The 27,104-nt window shown below is 41.2% G+C and overlaps 1 protein-coding gene across 9 annotated transcripts in view; it reads right to left on the minus strand.

Annotated features, from left to right (window-relative positions):
- LOC117419609 (oxysterol-binding protein-related protein 8-like) overlaps positions 1–27,104 on the minus strand; it is a 98,209-nt gene that overhangs the window by 8,893 nt on the left and 62,212 nt on the right. For 7 of the 9 annotated variants that reach the window (XM_034032516.3, XM_034032522.3, XM_034032521.3 and 4 more), the window contains 11 exons: positions 14,450–14,520; positions 10,965–11,045; positions 9,924–10,025; positions 8,503–8,706; positions 5,836–5,920; positions 4,826–4,997; positions 4,025–4,262; positions 2,680–2,864; positions 1,941–2,022; positions 1,408–1,506; positions 1,150–1,246 (listed from right to left, as the gene is read on the minus strand). In XM_034032516.3, coding sequence (XP_033888407.1) covers positions 1,150–1,246; positions 1,408–1,506; positions 1,941–2,022; positions 2,680–2,864; positions 4,025–4,262; positions 4,826–4,997; positions 5,836–5,920; positions 8,503–8,706; positions 9,924–10,025; positions 10,965–11,045; positions 14,450–14,520 — 1,416 coding nt within the window. Of the gene's footprint in view, positions 1–1,149; positions 1,247–1,407; positions 1,507–1,940; positions 2,023–2,679; positions 2,865–4,024; positions 4,263–4,825; positions 4,998–5,835; positions 5,921–8,502; positions 8,707–9,923; positions 10,026–10,964; positions 11,046–14,449; positions 14,521–23,007; positions 23,165–27,104 lie in introns of those variants that run through there. The other 2 variants (XM_058985640.1, XM_058985639.1) reach the window with 1 other exon arrangement.

Raw genomic sequence — 27,104 nt, forward strand, 5'->3', positions numbered from 1 at the left:
TTACTGCATTGATACAGTGTTATTACAGATTCTATTACAAGTGAAAATTCTCATTGGGATCGTTCGATAACACTACACGATACAGGGTCCACTGCATTATTATTATTTATTTCTTACGAGACGCCTTTATCCAGAGCGACTTACAATTGTTACAAGATATCACATTATACATTATTTCACATTATACAGATATCACATAATTTTGATTATTTTTATTTATTTATTTTTACATACAAGTACCCATTTATACAGTTTTTTACTGGAGCAATCTAGGTAAAGTACCTTGCTCAAGGGTACAGCAGCAGTGTCCCCCACCTGGGATTGAACCCACAACCCTCCGGTCAAGAGTCCAGAGCCCTAACCACTACTCCACACTTCGAGACTCACTAGTACAGAAACCTCAGCCGTCTCTTACTGACTCAGAAGACTTATCTCCTTGTACAATCGATGCTTCTTGTAGTTACTAGGTAAGTATACCAGTGGTGGAGGGTTTCTTGCTACTCATCTGTATGCTTACAGGTTCATCTTTAGTTACTTTTAATGCAACTTATTACATCCAAGCACAGATTCACAAACATTCCAGTACATCATATGTGACATTCATTCAGTTAAACCAGACACTTGACCAAATGACCAGATGTCCCAAACCCTGAAATATTTCATTTGGTTAAACGCCTATAATGAATAGGATTGACAGTATAATGCTTTCTAGTGCTCATGAGAAAACAGAAGAGAGTCGTATTATACAGCAAACACATAGGCTCATTATAATTAGGAGTTCAAACAGAGAAACCTTTTATGTTATTTGCTCTACACTAATATCCATAGAATAGTATAATCTAGTGCAGGAGAGCTGAGCACCTGTGTATGAGCACGCAGGCTGCGTTTAAACCTGCAAGACTACAATGTAAATTAATAGAACACTACAAGCTGCAGCAGGAAGCAATGTAGTGGCTGTGGCGATACTTCCATACAGCAGTGAATAGGGGCTTCACGGAATGGTCATCAACTGAAGGTTTCTGAAGAGGGTGCTGCAGCCATAATCAATGTAAAGGACAGTCATACAAAATGACAGGGGTAGTGTGAATTATGGGGGTAGGGGTAGTCACACACATGTATAACCTTTGTAGAATATATAAATGAACTCACCGTAAAACTTTGATTTGGCCAGGATGCTACCACTGAGGCAAAACCCATCTTTTCTATTACTTACATAGAAGGCAGACACTGGCGGATGATGGGACACCTATTGAGCACAACACACAGCACGTGAATGCATTGCAAGCGGCATACGAGGGAAACTGCACAGCACACATCGCTAGTCATTAATAATGAGAAACACCATTTCATATCAGAAAACACCACGCCATGTGGGAGCCGAGACATTTTTAAGGGTATTTTTGTTACCTGTTCAGAAATGTAAAATGTCTTGCTGCTTGTCTGGGGATGAATCCACAAACATCTGAATGTTTCACCAAGAATTGGATTGTAAGGTTTCTTCAGTCCCTGAGAGCAGAAAGCAAAGGAAGTGAACCTTATTCAAATGAAAACACCCAAGGTGAAATTCCAGATTCAATTGTAGAATGCTTTTAAATATAGGAGGAGGAATTGAAATTACTTTTATTTGAATGTTTTTTTCTAAAAATCGTCCCTCAATCGTTGCTTGGGTGTTAAGCAGATCCTCATGTAAACATGCAGACCCCCCCCCCCCATGTTATTAATAATTACAAAACAGACATTTTACTGTTTGTAGTACCGCCTAGTTGCAGATATTTATACCATTTTTAAATGCTGTAGAAAAGCCCACCAGGCCAGCATTAAAAGGTACCTTTTAGTTCTTAAGAGAATCATATTACTGTTGCTCTTTGAAAAACAGCCATGTGAAAAGGTAAAAACGAATACCAGTAGTTTTTTTTTTTTTTTTTTTTTTTTTTGATTACCTGTGGCTTTTTGTAAAATCCAGACAAGTACCATTTCACAACCTTCTTCAGTCGATTGTAGGCATTTTCTTCAACAGCAGCCCTGTTGGCACAAACAAATGAACGTCGATGCTAGCAGTGTGTTTTATCAATCAACAGAATCTTCCTGTTCATGAGAACAACCAGCCACAGCACAGGCAGGGTTAAAATGAGTGGCAGTAATACAATCTAATTGGCAAGGGCCTGAAATAATGTTAACACACATCGTAGTATATCAATCTTCTTCTGATAACAGTGCTAATACAATCAGCACTGGTGTATGTGGATGATCGAGGCATGAGAAACATCAAGCACAGCAGCTGACTAACAAAGTGTTGGACTGCACAGAGTGCAATGGAAGTTAATACTTCTGCAATAGGAAACACGACATGTGAACAGTCTGCCTGTGACTGGACGTGATTCATGGCTCTTTTGAGCAAAAAGATACACTTAAGCACAACCTTGTTTAATGTGTTTCTTAAGAACTCATCACGTGCAGCTTGACATACGCTTTAGTATGTGAAAAATATTTAGCAGTAGGAAATGCTGTATATATTGGGAAACCAAGTCACTTCTGTGACACTTCTCCCAAGCGGGCTAGCAATCAATGAGACTCCTGTCTAACTAGCTATGTACATTTGAATGGTGTGGTTTTCTTATTTAATCCAGACCCTTCACTGTTTAAAAACACCCAGTTCCACGTCCACAGAGGGATACTCACTCGGAGAGGAAGTCGGCGTGATAGTAGTAATCCGAGAGCTTGTCCAGGAAGGAGCGAGGCTCCAGGATGAACGTAGGCAGCACCACCTTGGAGAGGTCCATCCCTGGACGCACCTGCTTCAGTAACGTCCAGATCAGGCTCTTGTTCTCCTCGGACACTGTCTCTGTCTGAGAGGCCTCCCCAGCCTGCAAGCAAACAATCAATCAATCAACCAGTCAAAACCTTGATTTATCCAGATGAGTTCATTGAGAACAAATTCTCATTTACAATAACGAGCTGGCAAGAGGCTCACACCACCAAAGCAAACAACATGAAACACAACAAATAAAAAGTAAAAAACACATCATTATTCATAAAACATAAAACTCAGCAGGGGTCAGTCAGCAATGAGTCGACCCTACAGCTAAAAGCAACGTCACATATGAACCTTTCTAATTTTAACTTTTGTTGAAACTCATTCCAGGCATGGCTGCTGAAATGAGTGACGACCAAAAACTGGTTTACAAAATAACAAGAAATCTACAGAACATAAAGAAGATCAAACAGCGTCAGGGAAAAATAGGTCAGTGTCCATCTTTTCAAAATCGTTTCTATTCATTCGATTTTCTTTATTGTAAGTTTCGTAGAAAATAAAGATAATGACCCATACAAAAAACAAACAAAAAAATGATTACTAGTTATTAGCGTGGGTTTGTACTCCTAGGTGAAGGATTGCAAATCAATATCATATATAAAATGGAAACAAATTGCTTTGTGCTCGATTCCTGACATTCCCATCCTCTATGAATAATAGCACTACAGGCGAATGCTACCTCTGCAATTGAGGGAAATTATTTATTTATTATACAGAAATTAAAAAGCCATTTCATTGGCAAACGACATTAAATTATAGACGTTGATACCTGGAACAACAAGCCTCAGCAATCAAATATGTATTGCTATCGGTGTTAAAAACCCTGTCAGAGCTGCAGTTTGCATCACAAGACAGTTGTCGGGACCACTGGATTATGATTGGCTTGTTTCAATTGATCTATTTGATTATGTCTGGAAAATCGTTTGAGGGAGAGTGGGGCCTCCTTGGGTTTTTTCTTCTGGATGAATAATGGTTTGTGTTGTGTCTCTGTTGTCCAGTCTAGTCATGAATCAGGAGCCATAAGAATGTGCATCACAGAGAGGGCTGCTAAGAAGGCTACAGCCCTGCATTGTGCAGACCACTGCCTCGCCGCTCCTCACTCCAGGTAGCTGGTCTCACGCAACACCTCAGCCCAACACTGCCAGCCCACTGCCAGCCCGCTCCCTCTCCCTCTCCCTCTCCCTCTCCCTAGTGCGAGCACTGCTGCCTCACCTCCCCCAGCTCCTCGCGAGACTGCTCCAGGTAGGTGGTCTCGCGCAGAACCTCGATGGGCTCAGGTTCCAGGTAAGAGTCGTCCTGCCGCTCCGAGGTGTCTGTGTCGCTCTCCTCGCTCTTCTCCAGCCCATCGTTGTCCGACTCCTCGTGGTCCTGCTCGTTCTCCCGGTCCGACTTGTCTGAGTAAAGGTCGTGGTCCCTGAAGTGCTGCGTCTCGATTTCGCTGTCATTGAAGCTGCACGACACACAATTCATTTATTTAATGGTGGGGGGCACTGGAGCTTGGAAGATACAGACATTGACAGGTTATATGTTTTAAACCCTACAAAGGACAATGTATTTTGGGTTAAGTAGCCTGCTCAGCCACCGCTGCTAAGAAAAATTCACCTATTTGGAAACCATGCCAGATTTATTTATCATATTATTAATTTATAAGAATAAAACATTTTATACTCAAATAAAATAGGCAAACACTGGACACAGGCTGCTGATGTCACTTTTAATAGGTCATTCTTAAGCTATAAATTGAGAAATAACTCTTTCAACACTACAAAAGATAACTCAAAAAAATATAACACTATGGCAGTAGGCCTAAGAAAGAGATCCATTAGAAACAGGCGATTGTACGCCCTATTTTTAATCCTCATTATTCAGTGTTATATAAAACACATTTTTTTTCCCCAAGCAGATCAGAGAATGTTTTTAAAAGATGATAATGATCAGGAATAATGCTTCTGACCACTCAGTTACAGAGTCGTCGGTGCACAGCGCTAGATTACAGAGCAGTGGGATTCTCACTTGAAGCTGTCAGGTCCTTGCAGGTTGCTGGCTCGCAGCAGGCTGTACAAGTTGACCTGGGAGTGCTCTCCCGAGGATCCCACTTCCAGCTCCTTGCCTTCCCTGATCATGGTGCGCTTCAGGAGGCTTGAGCATTTCAGTGCCAGCTCCAGAGCATCCAGCCAGCACCTGCCTGCCGAGGGGAGACCAGGAACGTTAACACAGGACTTAGCAACTGTTACTGACTCACTTTTCAACAACGACTCAACATACAAACACAGCGGATGCCACAACCCAACTCTTTACTCTTGGACACTTGTTGAATGTGTCAAAATCACAAAGCAGCAGCAGGATCTAGGGACTCCATGAACAAGAAATTGTGTAACATTTCTTGTTTTTTGCTTACGATTGTAAGTCGCCCTGGATAAGGGCGTCTGCTAAGAAATAAATAAATAAATAATAATAATAATAATAATAATAACATTGAGTAACAGTGCTCCTCATTAACAAAGCAATACCACATGTGTTCAAATAAACTGACCAGGTACAAACAATATCACAACGAATGAATTTAGTGGGATTAAGAGTTTACTTGATGTTCAACAAAATTACAAAACTGTATTGGTAGTAAATAAACAATTACATGCACATGCACATGCACATTTAAACTTGGCAGGTGTTACTCCATGTGTTTGATTCAATTCACTGGCTTCACTTCTTGTGATGTTAATGTATTGCCACCAGGCGTCACTGTGGTTTAATTTGTCTGGCATCTCAGTCCCAGCCATTTTTTATTTATTTATTTATTTCTTAGCAGACGCTCTTATCCAGGGCGACTTGCAATTGTTACAAGATATCACATTATTTTTACATACAATTAAATTATTTTTTACATTATTTTTAGCCATGGCATCCCGCTTGTCTCTGCTTGAGTGTCCCTCAAGCAGAGACAAGCAGTTGCTATTATGATGTGCACTGATATCCACGACTATGTAAAGGCTGTAAATTCACAGATAAAAAACACCTCTTACCATCTGACTCGGAAGCAGCCCGGAAGATCAGGTAACTGCTGGGTAAAGGCTGAGTGATGGATCCTACAGCTTCCCCTTTCGGACCCTGCAATTCAACAGATGTGTGCTTCAGAAAGAGGTTGAAAAGGTCTAAAGACAATACCATGGCAACCAAAGACAGGCATGGCACTGAAAGATGCATAAAGTGCTGTGTTAGAACAGTAACCCAGATACTCAACAGTGCCTGCCACATCAAAATACCAGCCCGCAATATAGTGACATCACAGCATCTGTGGGCTACTGGTAAAATCATTCATGCAGAACTCTGGCAGACGCTGACAACTGTGTACAGCCTCAATGGAACTCTGCTGTATAAAAGACCACTCCATGGAACCCTGCTGTATAAAACACCACTCCATGGAACCCTGCTGTATAAAACACCACTCCATGGAACCCTGCTGTATAAAACACCACTCCATGGAACCCTGCTGTATAAAACACCACTCCATGGAACCCTGCTGTATAAAACACCACTCCATGGAACCCTGCTGTATAAAACACCACTCCATGGAACCCTGCTGTATAAAACACCACTCCATGGAACCCTGCTGTATAAAACACCACTCCATGGAACCCTGCTGTATAAAACACCACTCCATGGAACCCTGCTGTATAAAACACCACTCCATGGAACCCTGCTGTATAAAACACCACTCCATGGAACCCTGCTGTATAAAACACCACTCCATGGAACCCTGCTGTATAAAACACCACTCCATGGAACCCTGCTGTATAAAACACCACTCCATGGAACCCTGCTGTATAAAACACCACTCCATGGAACCCTGCTGTATAAAACACCACTCCATGGAACCCTGCTGTATAAAACACCACTCCATGGAACCCTGCTGTATAAAACACCACTCCATGGAACCCTGCTGTATAAAACACCACTCCATGGAACTCTGCTGTATAAAACACCACTCCATGGAACCCTGCTGTATAAAACACCACTCCATGGAACCCTGCTGTATAAAACACCACTCCATGGAACTCTGCTGTATAAAACACCACTCCATGGAACCCTGCTGTATAAAACACCACTCCATGGAACCCTGCTGTATAAAACACCACTCCATGGAACCCTGCTGTATAAAACACCACTCCATGGAACCCTGCTGTATAAAACACCACTCCATGGAACCCTGCTGTATAAAACACCACTCCATGGAACCCTGCTGTATAAAACACCACTCCATGGAACCCTGCTGTATAAAACACCACTCCATGGAACCCTGCTGTATAAAACACCACTCCATGGAACTCTGCTGTATAAAACACCACTCCATGGAACCCTGCTGTATAAAACACCACTCCATGGAACCCTGCTGTATAAAACACAAAACAACTGACACTCCATGAAGTGTAATTGCTTATTGGGCAAACTAATCAATAACAAACTTAGTGAAAGGCTTCTTCGGAGATTTGCAATTTTGTTTTTCAATTTCAGGATGCACCATTTCTCCACTGGCTTTTACCATGGCAATGGAAGTAATTATTGGGGCGTCAAAATGCGTAATGGGAGGAGAATGCTTGGCTTCTGGAATGCGACTGCCACCAATTGGATGACATGACAATCATGACTACAACAGTAGCCTGCACTAATCGGTTATTGGGCAATCAAATCAATAACATTGAAAGGGCACAAATGCAATTCAAGCCCATTAAGTCAAGAAGCATCTATATAATTAAAGGTAAAGTAATGGATAAGAGATTCTACATTAACAGTGAGGCAACAGGGGCAGCAGTGTGGAGTAGTGGTTAGGGCTCTGGACTCTTGACTGGAGGGTCGTGGGTTCAATCCTCGGTGGGGGACACTGCTGCTGTACCCTTGAGCAAGGTACTTTACCTAGATTGCTCCAGTAAAAACCCAACTGTATAAATGGGTAATTGTATGTAAAAATAATGTAATTGTATGTAAAAATAATGTGATATCTTGTAACAATTGTAAGTCGCCCTGGATAAGGGTGTCTGCTAAGAAATAAATAATAATAATAATAATAATAATAATAATAATAATAATAATACCAATAGTGTCTGAGAAGCCTGTGAAAAGTCTTGGGAGATGGTATGATGGGGACCTAAAGGACACAGTTTGTGTGGGAGAATTGAGGCAAAAAACAGTGGAAGGGTTGAAGAGCACAGACAGCAGTGCTTTCACAGACAAACTTAAACTCTGGTGCTTTCAGTTTATTCTACTGCCAAGACTTCTGTGGCCACTCACTGTGTAGGAGGTTTCCATGACAACAGCTGGAAGCGTTAATCAGTTCATATGTCAGGAAATGGTTAGGAGTTCCACACTGCCTCAGCAGAGTGGGTCTGTATGGTAAAGGGATACTGCAGCTGCCAGACTCAGCTCTAACCGAGGAGTTTAAGTGCGCCAAGGTTCGATTGGAAATTACATTGGTAGAGTCACACAATGACTGTGTGAGGGAGGCAGCACCTGTGTTAAACTGGAATAAAGTGGGCGGCAAAGGAAGCTGTGGAAGATGCAAAAGCTGCCCTTCTTATCAGTGATATCATGGGGCAAGTACAGCATGGAAGAGGAGGCCTTGGTCTTAGTTCAGCTCCACCTACATGGCAAAAAGCAGCCCCAGCTCAACGGCGGTGTGGGCCCTTTGCACTCACCTTGACCGCCCAGATGGACTGCTCCAGGGGGTGGAACAGCTTGAAGCAGAAGCCGTCCTTCTTGGATGGGCGCTCTATGAGCTCGCAGGCGTTGAGCAGCACCGTGCCGACCCACTGGCCGTTCTTCAAAGTCTTGTAGATCAGCAGCACGCCCGGCTTCAGCACACACCACAGCTTCGTCCAGCTCTTCAGTGTGCCCCGGATCTGAGACACACAGACACACAGACAGGCACAGCTTTCAGAAATTTCACTCTGTGATGCACGAGAGCCTTGCAGGAGACCCGTACTTCAGCACTTCATCCCAGGCTTGCAAGGACACTACTGTGCAGCAGGTCTAGTGGTGATGGCTGTTGTTAAACATGTGGGGTTACAATGTACTACAACTGCTGTTGGGAAATCACAGTGGCTGAAAAGACTTGAATTAAAATTGATTTTCTAATTGAATAGTAGTAGAATACAGGGGTGGAAATAAGACTCCTATTGCATAGCAGTTTCATCCATTCCAGAGGTTACTACAAGCTTGATTAGTCACAGCCAGGGGTCAGCACCATGTCGAGTGGTGACAGACATTAAAAAAAATAAATAAATAAATAAATAAATAAAATTCTTGGCCACGGACAAACAAAATGGAAGTTATATACAGTTACGTGCGTGTGTGTTAGACATATTCACTGCCATGGACACTGATAACTCTTGCCACAGACACGCATGTCCATGTACGGACAAGTTGCCGACCCCTGGGCACAGCGTAAAGGTAACAAGATCATGTGTGTTGTGTCTTACTAAACTCCTAGTAAAACCAGGAATGCATCAAACTGCTATGCAATGTGACTCTTATTTCCATCCCTGTAATCCTTTTGCAAATTATAACATTTGAGCACAATTCTACGATAGTAGTGAATCAGTGTTTTGCTCAAGTTACAGGATGGGTTGTTGTTCAGCGGTAGTGATATTTTCTTTTTTCAGAATATTCTTACTAGTACTAGTACTCTATTTAACATTTTTGTGGTCGTTTTTTTGACAGATAGATTTATATGCTAAGGTAGTGTAAAACAGACAGAGCAGAAGTTGAAACCTACGTCATAACTCAGGCAGCTGGAGCACACTTTATATATGTTAGCACATTCACATCAAAGTAATACTACTTTGAATCAGCTGTAAAAAAAAAATAATAATAATAATAATAATTAAAAAAACTGCCATCCCTACTGCTCCTGAACCACAAAATCGAAATATCCACCAAACACAATTTCCCTTTAAAATGAAACTACACAAATAATATATTCTACCAATGTAAACACTGCAGTGTTTGGCTCCATCGCAGTTTAGATCCTTAGAATAGACATCACTGTTTACAACCCCATGCATTCAGAAAACACTGACTGGGCCCCAGCGATCACTATCAAAAGAACTGCTCTGACCTTCAGCCAGTCTGCCATGACAATCACCGAGGGGTCTGTGATGGTGCTGAGTAACTCCTTAGTCGCCCTCTTCTTTTCTTCTCTGTAATTCTTCTTCTGTACCTGCAATAAAGATGTACACATAGGCTACTCATTACTTAATCACTACTTACTGTGTTCCTCAACTATCCATGACGGAACTTGACTTAAAGATTCACATAATATGTGTACTGCAAATGAAGACAGTATCTCAAAGCGTTAGGGACAAATAGTCACAAGACAAAAGTCAAAATATTAAAGTTGTCAATGATATAAAAAAATAACTAATATAAAAACCTGTTGGAAGAAGCGGCTATTTAGAGCTCCAGAAAAAGCTACAGCGCATAAACAAGAAGACAGGTATCCTGGGTGCACATCTCTGCTGAGCCACCGACTCGCCCTGTAACCTGTGCAATAAATCACATCGAAAAGACAAACCAATTCCTTAGATGTTATAAAGGAGTTGTTAAATCCCCCAGATTGCTGATGCTTTGGTAGAACAACCCTTTTCAAAGTGCCCTTGAAAGCTGTTCTAATGCCAGTGGTAGGGTGCAGATAGAAATGTCTAGATTTGCTTAGCAACTACAGTGTTTGAGAGGGTTATCCTTTTAGGTAATTGACCACTTGCTTTCATTTTAACAGGCCAAAGACAGAATATCTGTATTCACAGAGTGGAAAGGTGATGTATCTAGGTTGGACCGTCCATGAGATTTAATTTCCAGTGCTGGTCGGCCTTCACACAGTACAGGAGCAGACATACCAATAACTCAACACAAACATTATTGAGCTGAGATTAGTCATTCCGTACTGCGCCCAATCCATCAAAACTGTACCCATACAAGATCTAAAAATACCTGCAGTGAAAAGAATGTACTGTGAGTAAACAGAAAAAAATAAAAAACTGAATTTCCTCAGCCCTTCAGAATGAGACGTCAGACTCAAGTCCTTCACAGCTTCTGCATTTCTGAACAGACAGATACAGTAAATAATACACAATGAGGAATATGTTTGAAGTTGCCTTACTTTAAGAGACTCCTTCTTCGTAAGTTTGCTCTCTGTGGATGAAACCTCCTTGTCAGAACCATTGTAGAGCTTTGATTCAGACTGTGAAAAAAAGAAAAAAGAAAACTAGATACATACAGTATATAAAAATACAACACTTTGGTGAACAGGTATTAAAAACAACAATGCAGGATTCCTTCTAGAAGGAAAAAAGTAAACTGAATGTAGCAACCATATTCAGAACGATGCTCTAATAGTTCAGTTGCCGACAGTGCCTTACTGTACATGTGGTAGCTAGGGCTATGTTCAAAGATTCGTTCGCTAGCCAGGAATTCAAAGTTATTTCGAAATCTTCGAAGGTTCATCAGGCGGCATGCACGCACTGTATGTTTTTTTTTTCCCCGTTAACAGAAACTGTTTGACAAAATCATACTACAAAATCACAAATTAAATGTCACTCGCATGAAAAATCTGATCTTTTGATTTGTACAATGCATATTACTTAAACAAAAGTTGTTGTATTAAAATCCACTACGAAATCGTTATATGTAGCAACTCTATATGGCGCCATTGCCGTGTATGAAGCAGGGTATATTATTATGCCAAAGCCCTTAGGGGAGGGGGGGGTACCTATAGTGGTTGTAGTGCTTCAGTAAAATATGTACGGAATTCCTTGTGTACAAGACAGTGTAAAAGAAGTGCTATGGTAGAATATGTCTGAAACACACAAAATATACGTTAACACTAATAATTTTAATTGCAAATACTGAGTACCATCCTTCCACCCCCCACCCAGCTCGTGTTATCCAGAGGCATTTCTTCATTCACCATCTCGACAGCAAAGTGTTCGAGATGGTATAGCGTAAGCTGTATTGAAAGAAATGTCTCAAAACCCCTCTGCTGTTTGGGATTTCTTTTGTTAAATGCCCCCCCCCAAAAAAAGTTGAATGCAAACTATGTAAAACAAGCATAAACTACTGGTGTACAATGAAATCTGTAACCTTGAGATAAGGGTCTTTATGTCCGAGTGTCTCACAATTAACCCACTGACTATGTGTAAAAATGAACCAGCATATGCTTTGCTTGTAAAAGACTGGGATATTAAAGTACTGTATATTCGGGCCTCACTGATCTGCTGAAAGATGTGAAAATGATCTCGAGTTTCTCACTGATTTTTCTGTCCGTTTTAATCAGAGTAGATCTGGTAACTGCCTGAGCATCCAGGGCTTCAGTTTTATACCATCATCTATTGAAAGCATTGCAGACATTGAGAAAGACACCTAGCTGATACGCTTGTCATTGAATTTATTAAGTTTCTATTAGTGTTTCTACATTCAGCACTCTTGATCCTCTACAGGAAAGTTATGGACAATGGGCACTCATTTCTAAAGGTCCCCAGTCTCTAGTATGGGAAGCCCAGCTCAAGGGGAGACCTCTAAAATCAGGCCTGGTTGTCAGGTTATCTGCAGGCATCATTAGGTTATGAGGTGTGTCTATGGTCCCCACTTTCATATGCAGGGTGAAGTTGTCCTCAGACAGCCCACCCCAAGACCCTTTTTCCAAATGAATAATGTCCTCTTCCTGTGTTTGTAGCAGGCTGTCGAATCCGAAGCGAGGGTTTAAGTATTCAGACTAGCCTGTCACCTTTAATTAGGATAACAAGCCCCAGGATATCTTTATGACACCTCTTATCACACATTCAAAATGACATCCAATTAGCAGCTCACAGCTACAGTTCTCATAACAGTGTTTTGGGTTTTTTTCCAATGTGGTATGAGGCTCTAACAAGAGAATGTCTTTTTTGACACAGGCAAAAAGTCATACAACCTGCGAAGCATAAAAGTTCACAATTTAGTTATAATGCTACAAGACCACTACAATAATTACTGGAACGCTTTACATTAAGTGTTTCTAATTACTGTTTATTTACATGGCACATACATGTGCACTTACACATAATTACAATGTCATTATGTATAGTTACAATTATTATTATTTGTTTATTTTGCAGACGCCTTTATCCAAGGTGACTTACAGAGACTCGGGTGTGTGAACTATGCATCAGCTGCAGGGCCACTTACAATTACGTCTCACCCGAAAGACGAAGCACAAGGAGGTTAAGTGACTTGCCGGGATTTTAGCTGGGGACCTCCTGGTTACAATCCCTTTTTCTTTAACCACCAGACAACACAGCCTCCTTACCGATATATGCAAGTACACAATTGGTTTAGAGTTCTGATTAGGATTATATCATGCAAAATTGTTTACACATTAAGTCCATTGTAGCTATGCATAATAGCATTGTAATTATGTAAGTATGCATGCATTTACAAAGTAACTACTACAGTATGTAAATACACAGTAATTAGAGACACTTAGATTAAAGTGTTACTTAAATTCCTTCATCTTTTTTTCCATTTTTTAAATGTCTCCTGAATCATGCACACATCAGACACACGCTGCTGTGTAGCAGTCTGGCTTCTAGAATGAGTAAGGGCAGGTATCGGGGGAGAAGGAAGAAAGAAAGAGTGCTTCCCAGCAGGTAAAACTACCCCTGGGGAGGTTTAACAAACTGCTGGAGAACGTAAACAAGGTTTTCCCAGTGGCTGCTTAGAAAAGGTGCCCTTTACCCCCGGCTTAGAATCAGTAGCAGAGTTAAGAAAGTGACTCAGAGGCTTAAGGAACCAGATAAACCCTGCAATAGCACACACTCGCAGAGAGGCTACTACAGCCCTGTACTCTTAAGTGGACACGAATCTCATTTAGATTTCCTCTGTGCTGCCTCGCTTAATGACTATAATGAATGCCTGTGTGCTGTGTGCTCACAGCCTCAGAGCCAGAGACACGGCAATTTCAAACAGTAATAGGGTGACTAAATCCACTTTATAACCCCTCAAGGGCCAAATCAGTTCAGTTGCAAAATCCCGAGTCTCCCTCCATCACAGTCTGACGCATGTTCCACAATACTGGAGAAACGCACACCCATCAGGCAGATACTTTAATCTGAAGCGACAGTGACTCATATTATTGAAGTAACTGAGGTGTGTCGTGAAGCTGGATGCAATGAAATGGAGGACAATTTTATTCGAGATTTAAATCGTAACGAAACAGGGCCTGGCTACCAATGGTGGCCCTGCATCCTACTGACAGGTGATTCTCTTTTTTTTTTTCAACCTCAGTTTGGTGCACAGGGTATTTACTGCTCAGCCTCACTGTGGGCTGATTTAAAATTACTTCAGATAAGCATGTGCGTCTCAGAATACCTCCAATTTAGCTTTGCATGCAGCTGCTTTCCAAGGCTACATTGAAACTCAGCTTCACACCTTAAAAGAAAGTTTACTCTACACTACCCATGCAACAATCAACAGTTAAAATGAAGCAAATAAGAATTATTACAGCGACACCCAGAACCTGTAATTTTATACAAACGTTACAGTAACAATGTAAATAGATAGACTTTATAAAAATCATTGTCACTGTTAACACCTCATTGTGTTCCAGCTTACCTTGCTTTTAGACATGGAAAGGGTAGAGTCCTCTTTGGGCTGTAAAACATCATCCTTTCCCCTATCGAAACCTGCAAAGACAAAAAAGCAGCTGTTGTAAAATAAAGTGTAAATTTCAAGGGATGCAAGAGCTCTGGTTCAGCGTATCCCCTCAGGCACATAGAAGTCATGAATGAATGCTGAATCTAGTCTTCCCAGCCACGATGTTGGGGATTGAGCAGATTTCAGTTCGAGAAGGCCAGGGTAGAATGTGTATTTGGTAGGGTTCATCCAGAGACAAACAGGTTGAGAGTTGGGCCAAGAGCCAAAAAGTACCCATTTTACAACACTGGGGTAATGTACAAACACCATGTGACGCAAACCTGTAGCTATCACAGGATGCACTACAGAACCGCTAACACTGCCTGCTAAAGCACCTGCTGCTTCTCATAGCCCTAGCACTCACTGGACCCAGCCTTACATGAAATCTGAGATCTAAGGACAACAGAATCCAAGGCCTTATTGATCGTCTTGCTGGTCTGACTTCGATCTTGTTGAACTTTTAAACTATCCTTTACTGGAGAGGAAATTCAATCAGGTATTTATTGGTATACTTCTGGATACACAGAGAATATAAATGTCTCTATACCAGACATACAGATTTCCCGTCACTGGCAGTGTTGTGAGACTGCCAGGTTAATACCCTTGAGAGCTATTGTACAGCTTCCTTCTTTCTGGTTAAAGTCCCCCGCCCCTTATGACTCTGTTGTCAGCAAGGTCACAGTAGGAGAGCTCTGCAGAATATGTTGGCAATCTTTCACACAGAGCCCAACAGGATGAGGTTTCAGATTTTGATGCATACTGAAGGTACTTTTGGAGCCTGGGCTTGTGCGCAATGGTTTAAATATTATATATATATATATATATATATATATATATATATATATATATATATATATATACATATACATATATACACACACATTGAACAATAATACAATTTAGGCTTTTAAAAAACCTTGCTTCATTCACATACCCTTTCTTTAAACTCGGAAATGTAGTCTGCCAAATTCTTCATGCCCAGAGGCTGGCTGAGCATGACAAGAAATAGAAGAAAGCACTGTTCTGATGGACTCCATTTTTTGGCCCTTAAAAAGTACCCAGCACGGCGCCCACAGAGATGCACCTACTGTTACCATACATTTAAAAATGACAAATATGAGAACAAAACCAAACCAAACAAAAGCACAGTACTTACACTTCGTGGTATGCTGCATAATTCAGACACACTAGACTGAAGTCGTCTTTCTTTCTATCTCAGCATTCCTAAAGAAACTAACATTGACAGGCTTTGTGCTTGCCGCAGACATCTCAAATTTACACGGTTGAGTATTCGCTACCAGTGATCGAACTTATGACCTTCCCAACCACAGTCTTCTATGTATTTCAAGCTCTCCAAAGTCTTCCTGGTGTTCATTCTGAACTACTCCTGGTATCATTAACACCAGTAAAGAACAATAGATATCAAACTTCAAACAGACTTCAGCTCCTTGTGAACAGAGCTTCACAGTTCAGAGCTTCACAGAAGTTTCGTTATCATAAATGTGATTTATCATCACATAACATGAAAATAAAATCAATCTAACAAACAGACAAACTCACAATGAGGCGCTGTACTTATCTCAAGACAAATCTTCATTGGATAGAAACTGGTAATGTTTTCACATAGATAATGCTTATTATCTATGTGAAAAGGGACTCTAATTTCAGTGCCCATTCATTTGATTTCATCTTCAATTTAAAGTAATATGTTTGTGTTTTTTGGCCTCTTTACTGGTCAGCTCGTCAGCAGTGTGGCTCTTATCACCAGAAAGATTGAGACAGCACAGCACAGCACAGCACAGCACAGCACAGCACTTACAGACAACAGACAGTTCACAGTGTAGTGTTGGACTCTTCTGCAATGAGTGAAGTGACAACAGATAAAGTAAATATGCACAAATAAATAAATACATAAATAAATAACTGCATTCATAAGCACAAACAGAATCTGAATCCAGCTGGGAGACATTTTGTGAGAACTATTGTGTTGTAAACAATTCTGTCAGCTTTTAGTTTCTCTCGTAAGCCGTCGTGAGCGTCGTGTTCACACTTCAGGATAACCTAATTAGCTGCTCTTTAAATTATAACCACACAGCCCCCGAAACACAGCTTCGTGACTCGCTCTAGAAGGAGAACTGGCACAAAAAATAAAAGTACCTGCTCTGAAAATAGTTCCTGCAGCGTCCCACAAAACAACTTCTCGATTTGAATTTCTTGTTGATTATAAATGGGTGCTTGCAATATGCTGAGCCATTCATTTTCATACAACTCGTTTATTTAAGCAGCTTTCAGAGTAGGGTAATGTAAGTAAAATTACATGTCATTTTAATTTGCTTGGTTGGGGACGAGTTGAAAAGTGAGGGAGGCTGTTCAGTCCCTGCACTTCTCCAGAAAAGCTCAGAGCTAGAAAAGGCAGATTTAGAGAGAAGTGATAGTAACTCAATATGGGAGCAACAGAACCTGGAACTCCTCGGAATGACTGAAGCAAACACCATGGATATTAACCACTTCAACACCATGGATATTAACCACTTCAACACCATGGGTATTAACCACTTCCACACCATGGATATTAACCACTTCAACACCATGGGTATTAACCACTTCAACACCATGGATATTAACCACTTCAATACCATGGATATTAACCACTTCCACACCATGGGTATTAACCACTTCAACACCATGGGTATTAACCACTTCAACACCATGGATATTAACCACTTCAACACCATGGGTATTAACCACTTCAACACCATGGATATTAACCACTTCAACACCATGGATATTAACCACTTCAACACCATGGGTATTAACCACTTCCACACCATGGGTATTAACCACTTCCACACCATGGGTATTAACCACTTCCACACCATGGGTATTAACCACTTCAACACCATGGGTATTAACCACTTCAACACCATGGGTATTAACCACTTCAACACCATGGGTATTAACCACTTCAACACCATGGGTATTAACCACTTCAACACCATGGGTATTAACCACTTCAACACCATGGGTATTAACCACTTCAACACCATGGATATTAACCACTTCAACACCATGGATATTAACCACTTCCACACCATGGGTATTAACCACTTCAACACCATGGATATTAACCACTTCAACACCATGGATATTAACCACTTCCACACCATGGGTATTAACCACTTCCACACCATGGATATTAACCACTTCCACACCATGGATATTAACCACTTCCACACCATGGATATTAACCACTTCCACACCATGGGTATTAACCACTTCAACACCATGGGTATTAACCACTTCAACACCATGGGTATTAACCACTTCAACACCATGGGTATTAACCACTTCAACACCATGGGTATTAACCACTTCAACACCATGGATATTAACCACTTCAACACCATGGGTATTAACCACTTCAACACCATGGATATTAACCACTTCAACACCATGGATATTAACCACTTCAACACCATGGATATTAACCACTTCAACACCATGGATATTAACCACTTCAACACCATGGGTATTAACCACTTCAACACCATGGGTATTAACCACTTCAACACCATGGATATTAACCACTTCAACACCATGGGTATTAACCACTTCAACACCATGGATATTAACCACTTCAACACCATGGGTATTAACCACTTCAACACCATGGATATTAACCACTTCAACACCATGGATATTAACCACTTCAACACCATGGATATTAACCACTTCAACACCATGGGTATTAACCACTTCAACACCATGGGTATTAACCACTTCAACACCATGGATATTAACCACTTCAACACCATGGATATTAACCACTTCAACACCATGGACATTAACCACTTCAACACCATGGACATTAACCACTTCAACACCATGGACATTAACCACTTCAACACCATGGGTATTAACCACTTCAACACCATGGGTATTAACCACTTCAACACCATGGATATTAACCACTTCAACACCATGGATATTAACCACTTCAACACCATGGGTATTAACCACTTCAACACCATGGATATTAACCACTTCAACACCATGGGTATTAACCACTTCAACACCATGGGTATTAACCACTTCAACACCATGGATATTAACCACTTCCACACCATGGATATTAACCACTTCCACACCATGGGTATTAACCACTTCAACACCATGGGTATTAACCACTTCAACACCATGGATATTAACCACTTCAACACCATGGGTATTAACCACTTCAACACCATGGATATTAACCACTTCAACACCATGGATATTAACCACTTCAACACCATGGGTATTAACCACTTCAACACCATGGATATTAACCACTTCAACACCATGGATATTAACCACTTCAACACCATGGATATTAACCACTTCAACACCATGGGTATTAACCACTTCAACACCATGGATATTAACCACTTCAACACCATGGGTATTAACCACTTCAACACCATGGATATTAACCACTTCAACACCATGGATATTAACCACTTCAACACCATGGGTATTAACCACTTCAACACCATGGATATTAACCACTTCAACACCATGGATATTAACCACTTCAACACCATGGGTATTAACCACTTCAACACCATGGGTATTAACCACTTCAACACCATGGATATTAACCACTTCCACACCATGGGTATTAACCACTTCCACACCATGGATATTAACCACTTCCACACCATGGATATTAACCACTTCAACACCATGGGTATTAACCACTTCAACACCATGGATATTAACCACTTCCACACCATGGGTATTAACCACTTCAACACCATGGGTATTAACCACTTCAACACCATGGGTATTAACCACTTCAACACCATGGATATTAACCACTTCAACACCATGGATATTAACCACTTCAACACCATGGATATTAACCACTTCAACACCATGGATATTAAGGGGAATGGAAATGAGCAAAATCGGTGGTCTGCTACTCTTCTGTACTCGCAAAATACACGAGAATCCAGTGACACAACTATTAGGGGAACACACTTATAAATCACTTAACTGTCAAAGACAATACTGGACTCAAGACTTTTAAATTCATAAAAAAGAATGAAGCAGTTTTTTAGTTGTCTATTATGTCCAGTGCCTATTACCCAAGGCACTGTCTTTGATTTCTTCATTTCAGTGCGTCTCCCATGACTGTGCCAGTGGCTATTGGCCCAGGTATAGCATAGTACAGTGCAATCCAACCTGCTGAAGATAACCTGTATAATAAAACCACCTGTCTATAGCGACCACTCTGAAAAACACCCACAATACAAATACAGGGGTGCCTTGAGAGCATTTCTCCCAGTTGAGCTCTGCATTTGCATACAAAAGAAATTAAGTGTACCTTTAAATTCTAGTCCTCGTACAGACCTGTAGCAGGATTTATGAGTTAAATCTTTAAAGGATAATTGATCAGTTCCTTAAGCATTTGACTGTATAGTGTAGTAGAGTGTAGCACAGTCTAGCATAGCAACATAATGCAGAACTATACAGCATGACTGCAATCATCAAACTGAAAAGCAAAAATAACATTAAAATGCCATTTGAAGCCATTAAGATTTAGCACCCCATATGGACCGTTATACTAGAAAGTCTGTGAAGGAAATATAAACTGCATAGCAACAGTAGTTCTACACGTTTAAAAACGAATTCTGACAGAAAGGACAATTGAGTGGGAGTGAATTGTTCTGGCCCGAAATGTTTTCAAATTACTTGAAAAGACTTCAACCTAGTTCTTTCATTCAGAGTAATATGTTTCACCCCCCCCCCCAATAGGGTCACTGCATTGCTTTGTGTTGAGTGCAGCGTCTACTCATTGCTATGACCTCCAGTTATTGTATTTCATAGCCACTTCCCAATCTTGTTCCTTTGTAAGGAAACACACTGGGCACTCCCTCATAGAAACGGTATCTAAACTGTTCTTTCCAGACTCCGTCTGTAGTCAAGACTCTGGGTTTTGCCATGCTTTGTGAAGCTATACCTCTTTTAGTTCTTTGAGTATTTTGAGTATTTCTACCAGTATAAATCCCGTAACACGATTCAGCCAATCAAATATTTACAATTAAAAAGTACCACTGCATATCATTGTGCATATTTTACTCATTCCCATCTAGTTCATTCATAGATCATAAACATTCCAACACGACACAATCTGCAGAAAGGAAGGAAGACTGGATAATAAGACAAGGGGCCGTCTCAAAAGTGATGATTCTGAAGAACAGAAGTAGCTATTTTTGAGGGATGATCACGTAAACCCAAGACCAGTTAAACACCTTGCAGACTGAAGGTAGTAGAAGCCCTGGCTACTCATGACAGCCTTTAGTACCTAGTGTTAAACCAGATTTTTTTGTGTACATACACTAAACTGTGTAGTACCCATTTCAGACTGACAGATATTTATGCCAATTGTACCTAATTCAGGAACCCCTTCCCGTGTCCACACACAAGCTGCTTTAAACTACAGACTATCCTACAATAGGGAATTGTTCAATAATTCAGTGCCCATTACTGGAGCAAGGAACATGTTCTGTGTGTGTCTGAGCGGGCAATGAATCTTTGTAGGAGATCACTCAAAATCCTAACTCCCTTACATGTCTAGCGGTACAATTTAACTTTGAAGAAACTGATGCACAGTGTGGGTAAGAACACAACCAAATCAGCCAGAAGCAAAATGCTTAATATACTGTAATAATACCACATTTCCTACAGAGGACTGCGATTTTTTTCAACGCTTTTTTTTTTTTTTTTTTTTTTTTTTTTTTTACCAGCCCTGTGCTGCATAAACCAAATGAATTAAGGAGATTTTGTTTAGTCAGTGTGATTCTGTTCACTTTACCATGAAAAAGAAGCTGAAACCAGCAACAACTAAAATACAGACAGCTTCTGGCAATCTTAACAGACCTTCTTTAGATCCAGATGCAAGCTAAGATTTGCTTCCAATTGGCACACATGCACATACCTTTGAAATATTCCAAAACGGTCAATTGTGACTCCATTATATTTACCAGCACCCAAATTAGCAGGGTCCCTGTAAGGAACCTCCTACACACACTATAATACCATAAGCCTTGGGTTCTTGGAGGAAATGATTACCAAATGTAAAGATGAGGTTGTTTGTAAATGTATAATAAAGATATTAAAGGAAAATAGTCTGGTTTTGAATTACGTACCAAAGTGAGGCTCTGTTGTTTATACATTTTTATTTCATTCTTATTTTGGGAGTTTTTAACACTGACAGTGCTTATTGCTCAGCAGTATAAAAAAACACCACGTTTTGATTAATTTCTTGAGCTGCTCACATGGAAACCATATGATCATCAGTATTACATGGTACAAAGGTGTATTGCTAGTAGGGTGTAAACCTGTATGAAAAATTTCAGAGCATATTCCCTGTTGGGGAGGCGTGTGAAGTGTCAAGACAAGCAATATTAGAGGTTTACGTCCACTGGCTATAAATCTGTGCCTGCTAATCTGCAGAGTCACACTCCTGCAAATCTACCTGCTAGATACCCTTGCTGTTCTTGTGCTTTGCTATTCAAAAACGTTCCACGGTGTATCATTTTTTTATGTATTACTTTTAGGACTTAGGCTGGATATATGAGATGCTTTCTTGTTATTTGTTCATTCTTTCTTTTACCCACGAGCGCTCACATGAGATGCCATTGTATAATGCACAGTCATGCTTCCAGTGTTGCAGCTGATTACACTGATACACAATGTCATGTAATTGAGAAGTCTATGCTAGATTTTGAACCACCTTCACCTGGTCCCCAGCCCTGCTTAAAAGCCCCAGTTGGCAATAGCCCCCTCCAGTAGCAATGCCCAATGACTGAATTAGATGTGCAGTAGAAGGTTAACAGACCTCTAAGAATTACAGCCCGTAAGAGGTGTACGCACAGAACAGGTGTAGTATTTTGTAAAAATTGTACTTACAGTGCACTACTAAATTATGAACTCCAACAATCCAAATTGCTAATACCTCCCCCCCACCACCACCACCACCACCAATACAGACACACAATGGCATTTAAAATAGAAATGTAAACATACAAGCCATCACCTCACAACAATGGAAACTGACCCCTTGAATCAGCAGAAGTCTTCACTTCCACAATGCAAATAACGGAGAAGAGCAGAACATAATGTGCTGTGTAGTAACTGAAACAGGCGGTTGGGAGAAACTGAATGAGTCACAGTGAGGTTCATACAGTACATGCGTTAGGGTTTCATTGAGAGCTTCTCATTTTTATCGGAGATTGACATCAGGAGGAAAGGTATCTTAAATAGCATTACAAACAGGCAGGTGTGTTTTTTGCATTTAACGCAAGGTTTCTGCATCATCTGCCAAATCAGCAGGTGAAGTTATAAACCCCAAGATATAACTCCCAGACCAAAAAACATAAACGTATAGAGATGACATTAAAAGAGAATACAAATAAATAAAAGTAACTAACCTGACAGGACAGGGGAGAGCTCATTGTACCCCCCGAAAGAGGCATTGCGAACGAGTTTGCGGCCATCAGTCCGGGGCGAAAACACGGCCGTCACCCCGGCGCAGGTGGAGAACCTCCTGCGCAGCACGCCCTCTTCTTTCATCATGGAGGCACCGTACCCTGGGCAAGTGCCCCTCAAACACAGAGGACTGAGGCTGCTGAGGCAAGCAGCGAGCTAGCAGGAGCTACTAGGAGCAGTGAGACTCACAGGCAAGCAAGAGCAGCGCTTAGTACAAACACGAACACATGCACTTTCTGTGTCTCTCTCTCTCGCTCGCTCTCTCTCTACCTCTACCTCTACCTCTATCTCTCTCTCTCTCTCTCTCTCTCAACTGGCCACTGGATCTCAAACCAGCGAATCAGCAGGGAGTCTACTTGCAAATTCTGGTTCCTCAAACAAACTGTAAAAAAAACATCACATCACACTTAGCATTTTGCTGGGGCAGCGGCACAGCTATTCAAGACACTTTTTTTAATTCTGTATCCGCACAGATTCTTCAAAAGACTCCTTTGCTGTAAATCCCTGCTGTGTGAATAATGCACGTTTCCCTTCATTTCACAGCATGCACATGACAACTGGCTTTTGAAAGGCTCAGAGTAAAAAAAATTAAAAAAATAAAAACGACATATTTTAATACATTATACTCCTCTGCCTACTTGTCTCTCAGCATCCTATAATACTCTCATGTTACCCTGACAATGACAGGATTGCAAAGCTCTGCTGCCTAAATACATACTTGCAAACTCAGATCTTTTTCAGTGCTCAACTACCTGGGGAGACAACAGTGAGCTTAATTGGCTAACAATTCATTAGAGATTTCTCAAGCTGCAGCAACACAACCCAAAACGGCTACTGATACACCCCTGAAACACACAGGCATTTCAAACACAGGGTTCTACCGATAAACCCCTGAAACACACAGGCATTTCAAAACACAGGGTTCTACTGATAAACCTCTGAAACACACAGGCATTTCAAACACAGGGTTCTACTGATACACCCCTGAAACACACAGGCATTTCAAACACAGGGTTCTACCGATAAACCCCTGAAACACACAGGCATTTCAAAACACAGGGTTCTACTGATAAACCTCTGAAACACACAGGCATTTCAAACACAGGGTCTGATACACCCCTGAAACACACAGGCATTTCAAAACACAGGGTTCTACTGATAAACCTCTGAAACACACAGGCATTTCAAACACAGGGTTCTACTGATACACCCCTGAAACACACAGGCATTTCAAACACAGGGTCTGATAAACCCCTGAAACACACAGGCATTTCAAACACAGGGTTCTACTGATACACCCCTGAAACACACAGGCATTTCAAACACAGAGTTCTACTGATAAACCCCTGAAACACACAGGCATTTCAAAACACAGGGTTCTACTGATAAACCTCTGAAACACACAGGCATTTCAAACACAGGGTTCTACTGATACACCCCTGAAACACACAGGCATTTCAAACACAGGGTCTGATAAACCCCTGAAACACACAGTCATTTCAAAACACAGGGTTCTACTGATAAACCCCTGAAACACACAGTCATTTCAAAACACAGGGTCTGATAAACCCCTGAAACACACAGGCATTTCAAACACAGAGTTCTACTGATAAACCCCTGAAACACACAGGCATTTCAAACACAGGGTTCTACCGATAAACCCCTGAAACACACAGGCATTTCAAACACAGGGTTCTACCGATAAACCCCTGAAACACACAGGCATTCCAAAACACAGGGTTCTACTGATACACCCCTGAAACACACAGTCATTTCAAAACACAGGGTTCTACTGATACACCCCTGAAACACACAGTCATTTCAAAACACAGGGTTCTACTGATAAACCCCTGAAACACACAGGCATTTCAAACACAGGGTTCTACTGATAAACCCCTGAAACACACAGTCATTTCAAAACACAGGGTTCTACTGATACACCCCTGAAACACACAGTCATTTCAAAACACAGGGTTCTACTGATAAACCCCTGAAACACACAGGCATTTCAAACACAGGGTTCTACTGATAAACCCCTGAAACACACAGTCATTTCAAAACACAGGGTTCTACTGATACACCCCTGAAATACACAGTCATTTCAAAACACAGGGTTCTACTGATAAACCCCTGAAACACACAGTCATTTCAAAACACAGGGTTCTACCGATAAACCCCTGAAACACACAGGCATTTCAAACACAGGGTTCTACCGATAAACCCCTGAAACACACAGGCATTTCAAACACAGGGTCTGATAAACCCCTGAAACACACAGGCATTTCAAACACAGGGTTCTACCGATAAACCCCTGAAACACACAGGCATTTCAAACACAGGGTTCTACTGACAAACCTCTGAAACACACAGGCATTTCAAACACAGGGTCTGATAAACCCCTGAAACACACAGGCATTTCAAACACAGGGTTCTACCGATAAACCCCTGAAACACACAGGCATTTCAAACACAGGGTTCTACCAATAAACCCCTGAAACACACAGGCATTTCAAACACAGAGTTCTACTGATAAACCCCTGAAACACACAGGCATTTCAAAACACAGGGTTCTACTGATAAACCTCTGAAACACACAGTCATTTCAAACACAGGGTTCTACTGATACACCCCTGAAACACACAGGCATTTCAAACACAGGGTTCTACCGATAAACCCCTGAAACACACAGTCATTTCAAAACACAGGGTTCTACTGATAAACCCCTGAAACACACAGGCATTTCAAACACAGGGTCTGATAAACCCCTGAAACACACAGGCATTTCAAACACAGGGTTCTACCGATAAACCCCTGAAACACACAGGCATTCCAAAACACAGGGTTCTACTGATACACCCCTGAAACACACAGTCATTTCAAAACACAGGGTTCTACTGATACACCCCTGAAACACACAGTCATTTCAAAACACAGGGTTCTACTGATAAACCCCTGAAACACACAGGCATTTCAAACACAGGGTTCTACTGATAAACCCCTGAAACACACAGTCATTTCAAAACACAGGGTTCTACTGATACACCCCTGAAACACACAGTCATTTCAAAACACAGGGTTCTACTGATAAACCCCTGAAACACACAGGCATTTCAAACACAGGGTTCTACTGATAAACCCCTGAAACACACAGTCATTTCAAAACACAGGGTTCTACTGATACACCCCTGAAATACACAGTCATTTCAAAACACAGGGTTCTACTGATAAACCCCTGAAACACACAGGCATTTCAAACACAGGGTCTGATAAACCCCTGAAACACACAGGCATTTCAAACACAGGGTTCTACCGATAAACCCCTGAAACACACAGGCATTTCAAACACAGGGTCTGATAAACCCCTGAAACACACAGGCATTTCAAACACAGGGTTCTACCGATAAACCCCTGAAACACACAGGCATTTCAAACACAGGGTTCTACCGATAAACCCCTGAAACACACAGGCATTTCAAACACAGGGTCTGATAAACCCCTGAAACACACGGGCATTTCAAACACAGGGTTCTACCGATAAACCCCTGAAACACACAGGCATTTCAAACATAGGGTTCTACTGATAAACCTCTGAAACACACAGGCATTTCAAACACAGGGTCTGATAAACCCCTGAAACACACAGGCATTTCAAACACAGGGTTCTACCGATAAACCCCTGAGACACACAGGCATTTCAAACACAGGGTTCTACTGATACACCCCTGAAACACACAGGCATTTCAAACACAGGGTTCTACTGATAAACCCCTGAAACACACAGGCATTTCAAACACAGGGTCTGATAAACCCCTGAGACACACAGGCATTTCAAACACAGGGTTCTACTGAGACACCCCTGAAAACACACAGGCATTTCAAAACACAGAGTTCTACTGATAAACCCCTGAGACACACAGGCATTTCAAACACAGGGTTCTACTGATAAATTATTAACATGGAGAAATGCCTGTACTGGGTCTGGAACCACTTCTTTCCACTCTGAAGGCTCATTTTTAGATTGCATATATGCCAAGTCAAC

The sequence above is a fragment of the Acipenser ruthenus genome, chromosome 14, assembly GCF_902713425.1.
Source record: "Acipenser ruthenus chromosome 14, fAciRut3.2 maternal haplotype, whole genome shotgun sequence".
Classification (NCBI taxonomy): Eukaryota; Metazoa; Chordata; class Actinopteri; order Acipenseriformes; family Acipenseridae; genus Acipenser; species Acipenser ruthenus.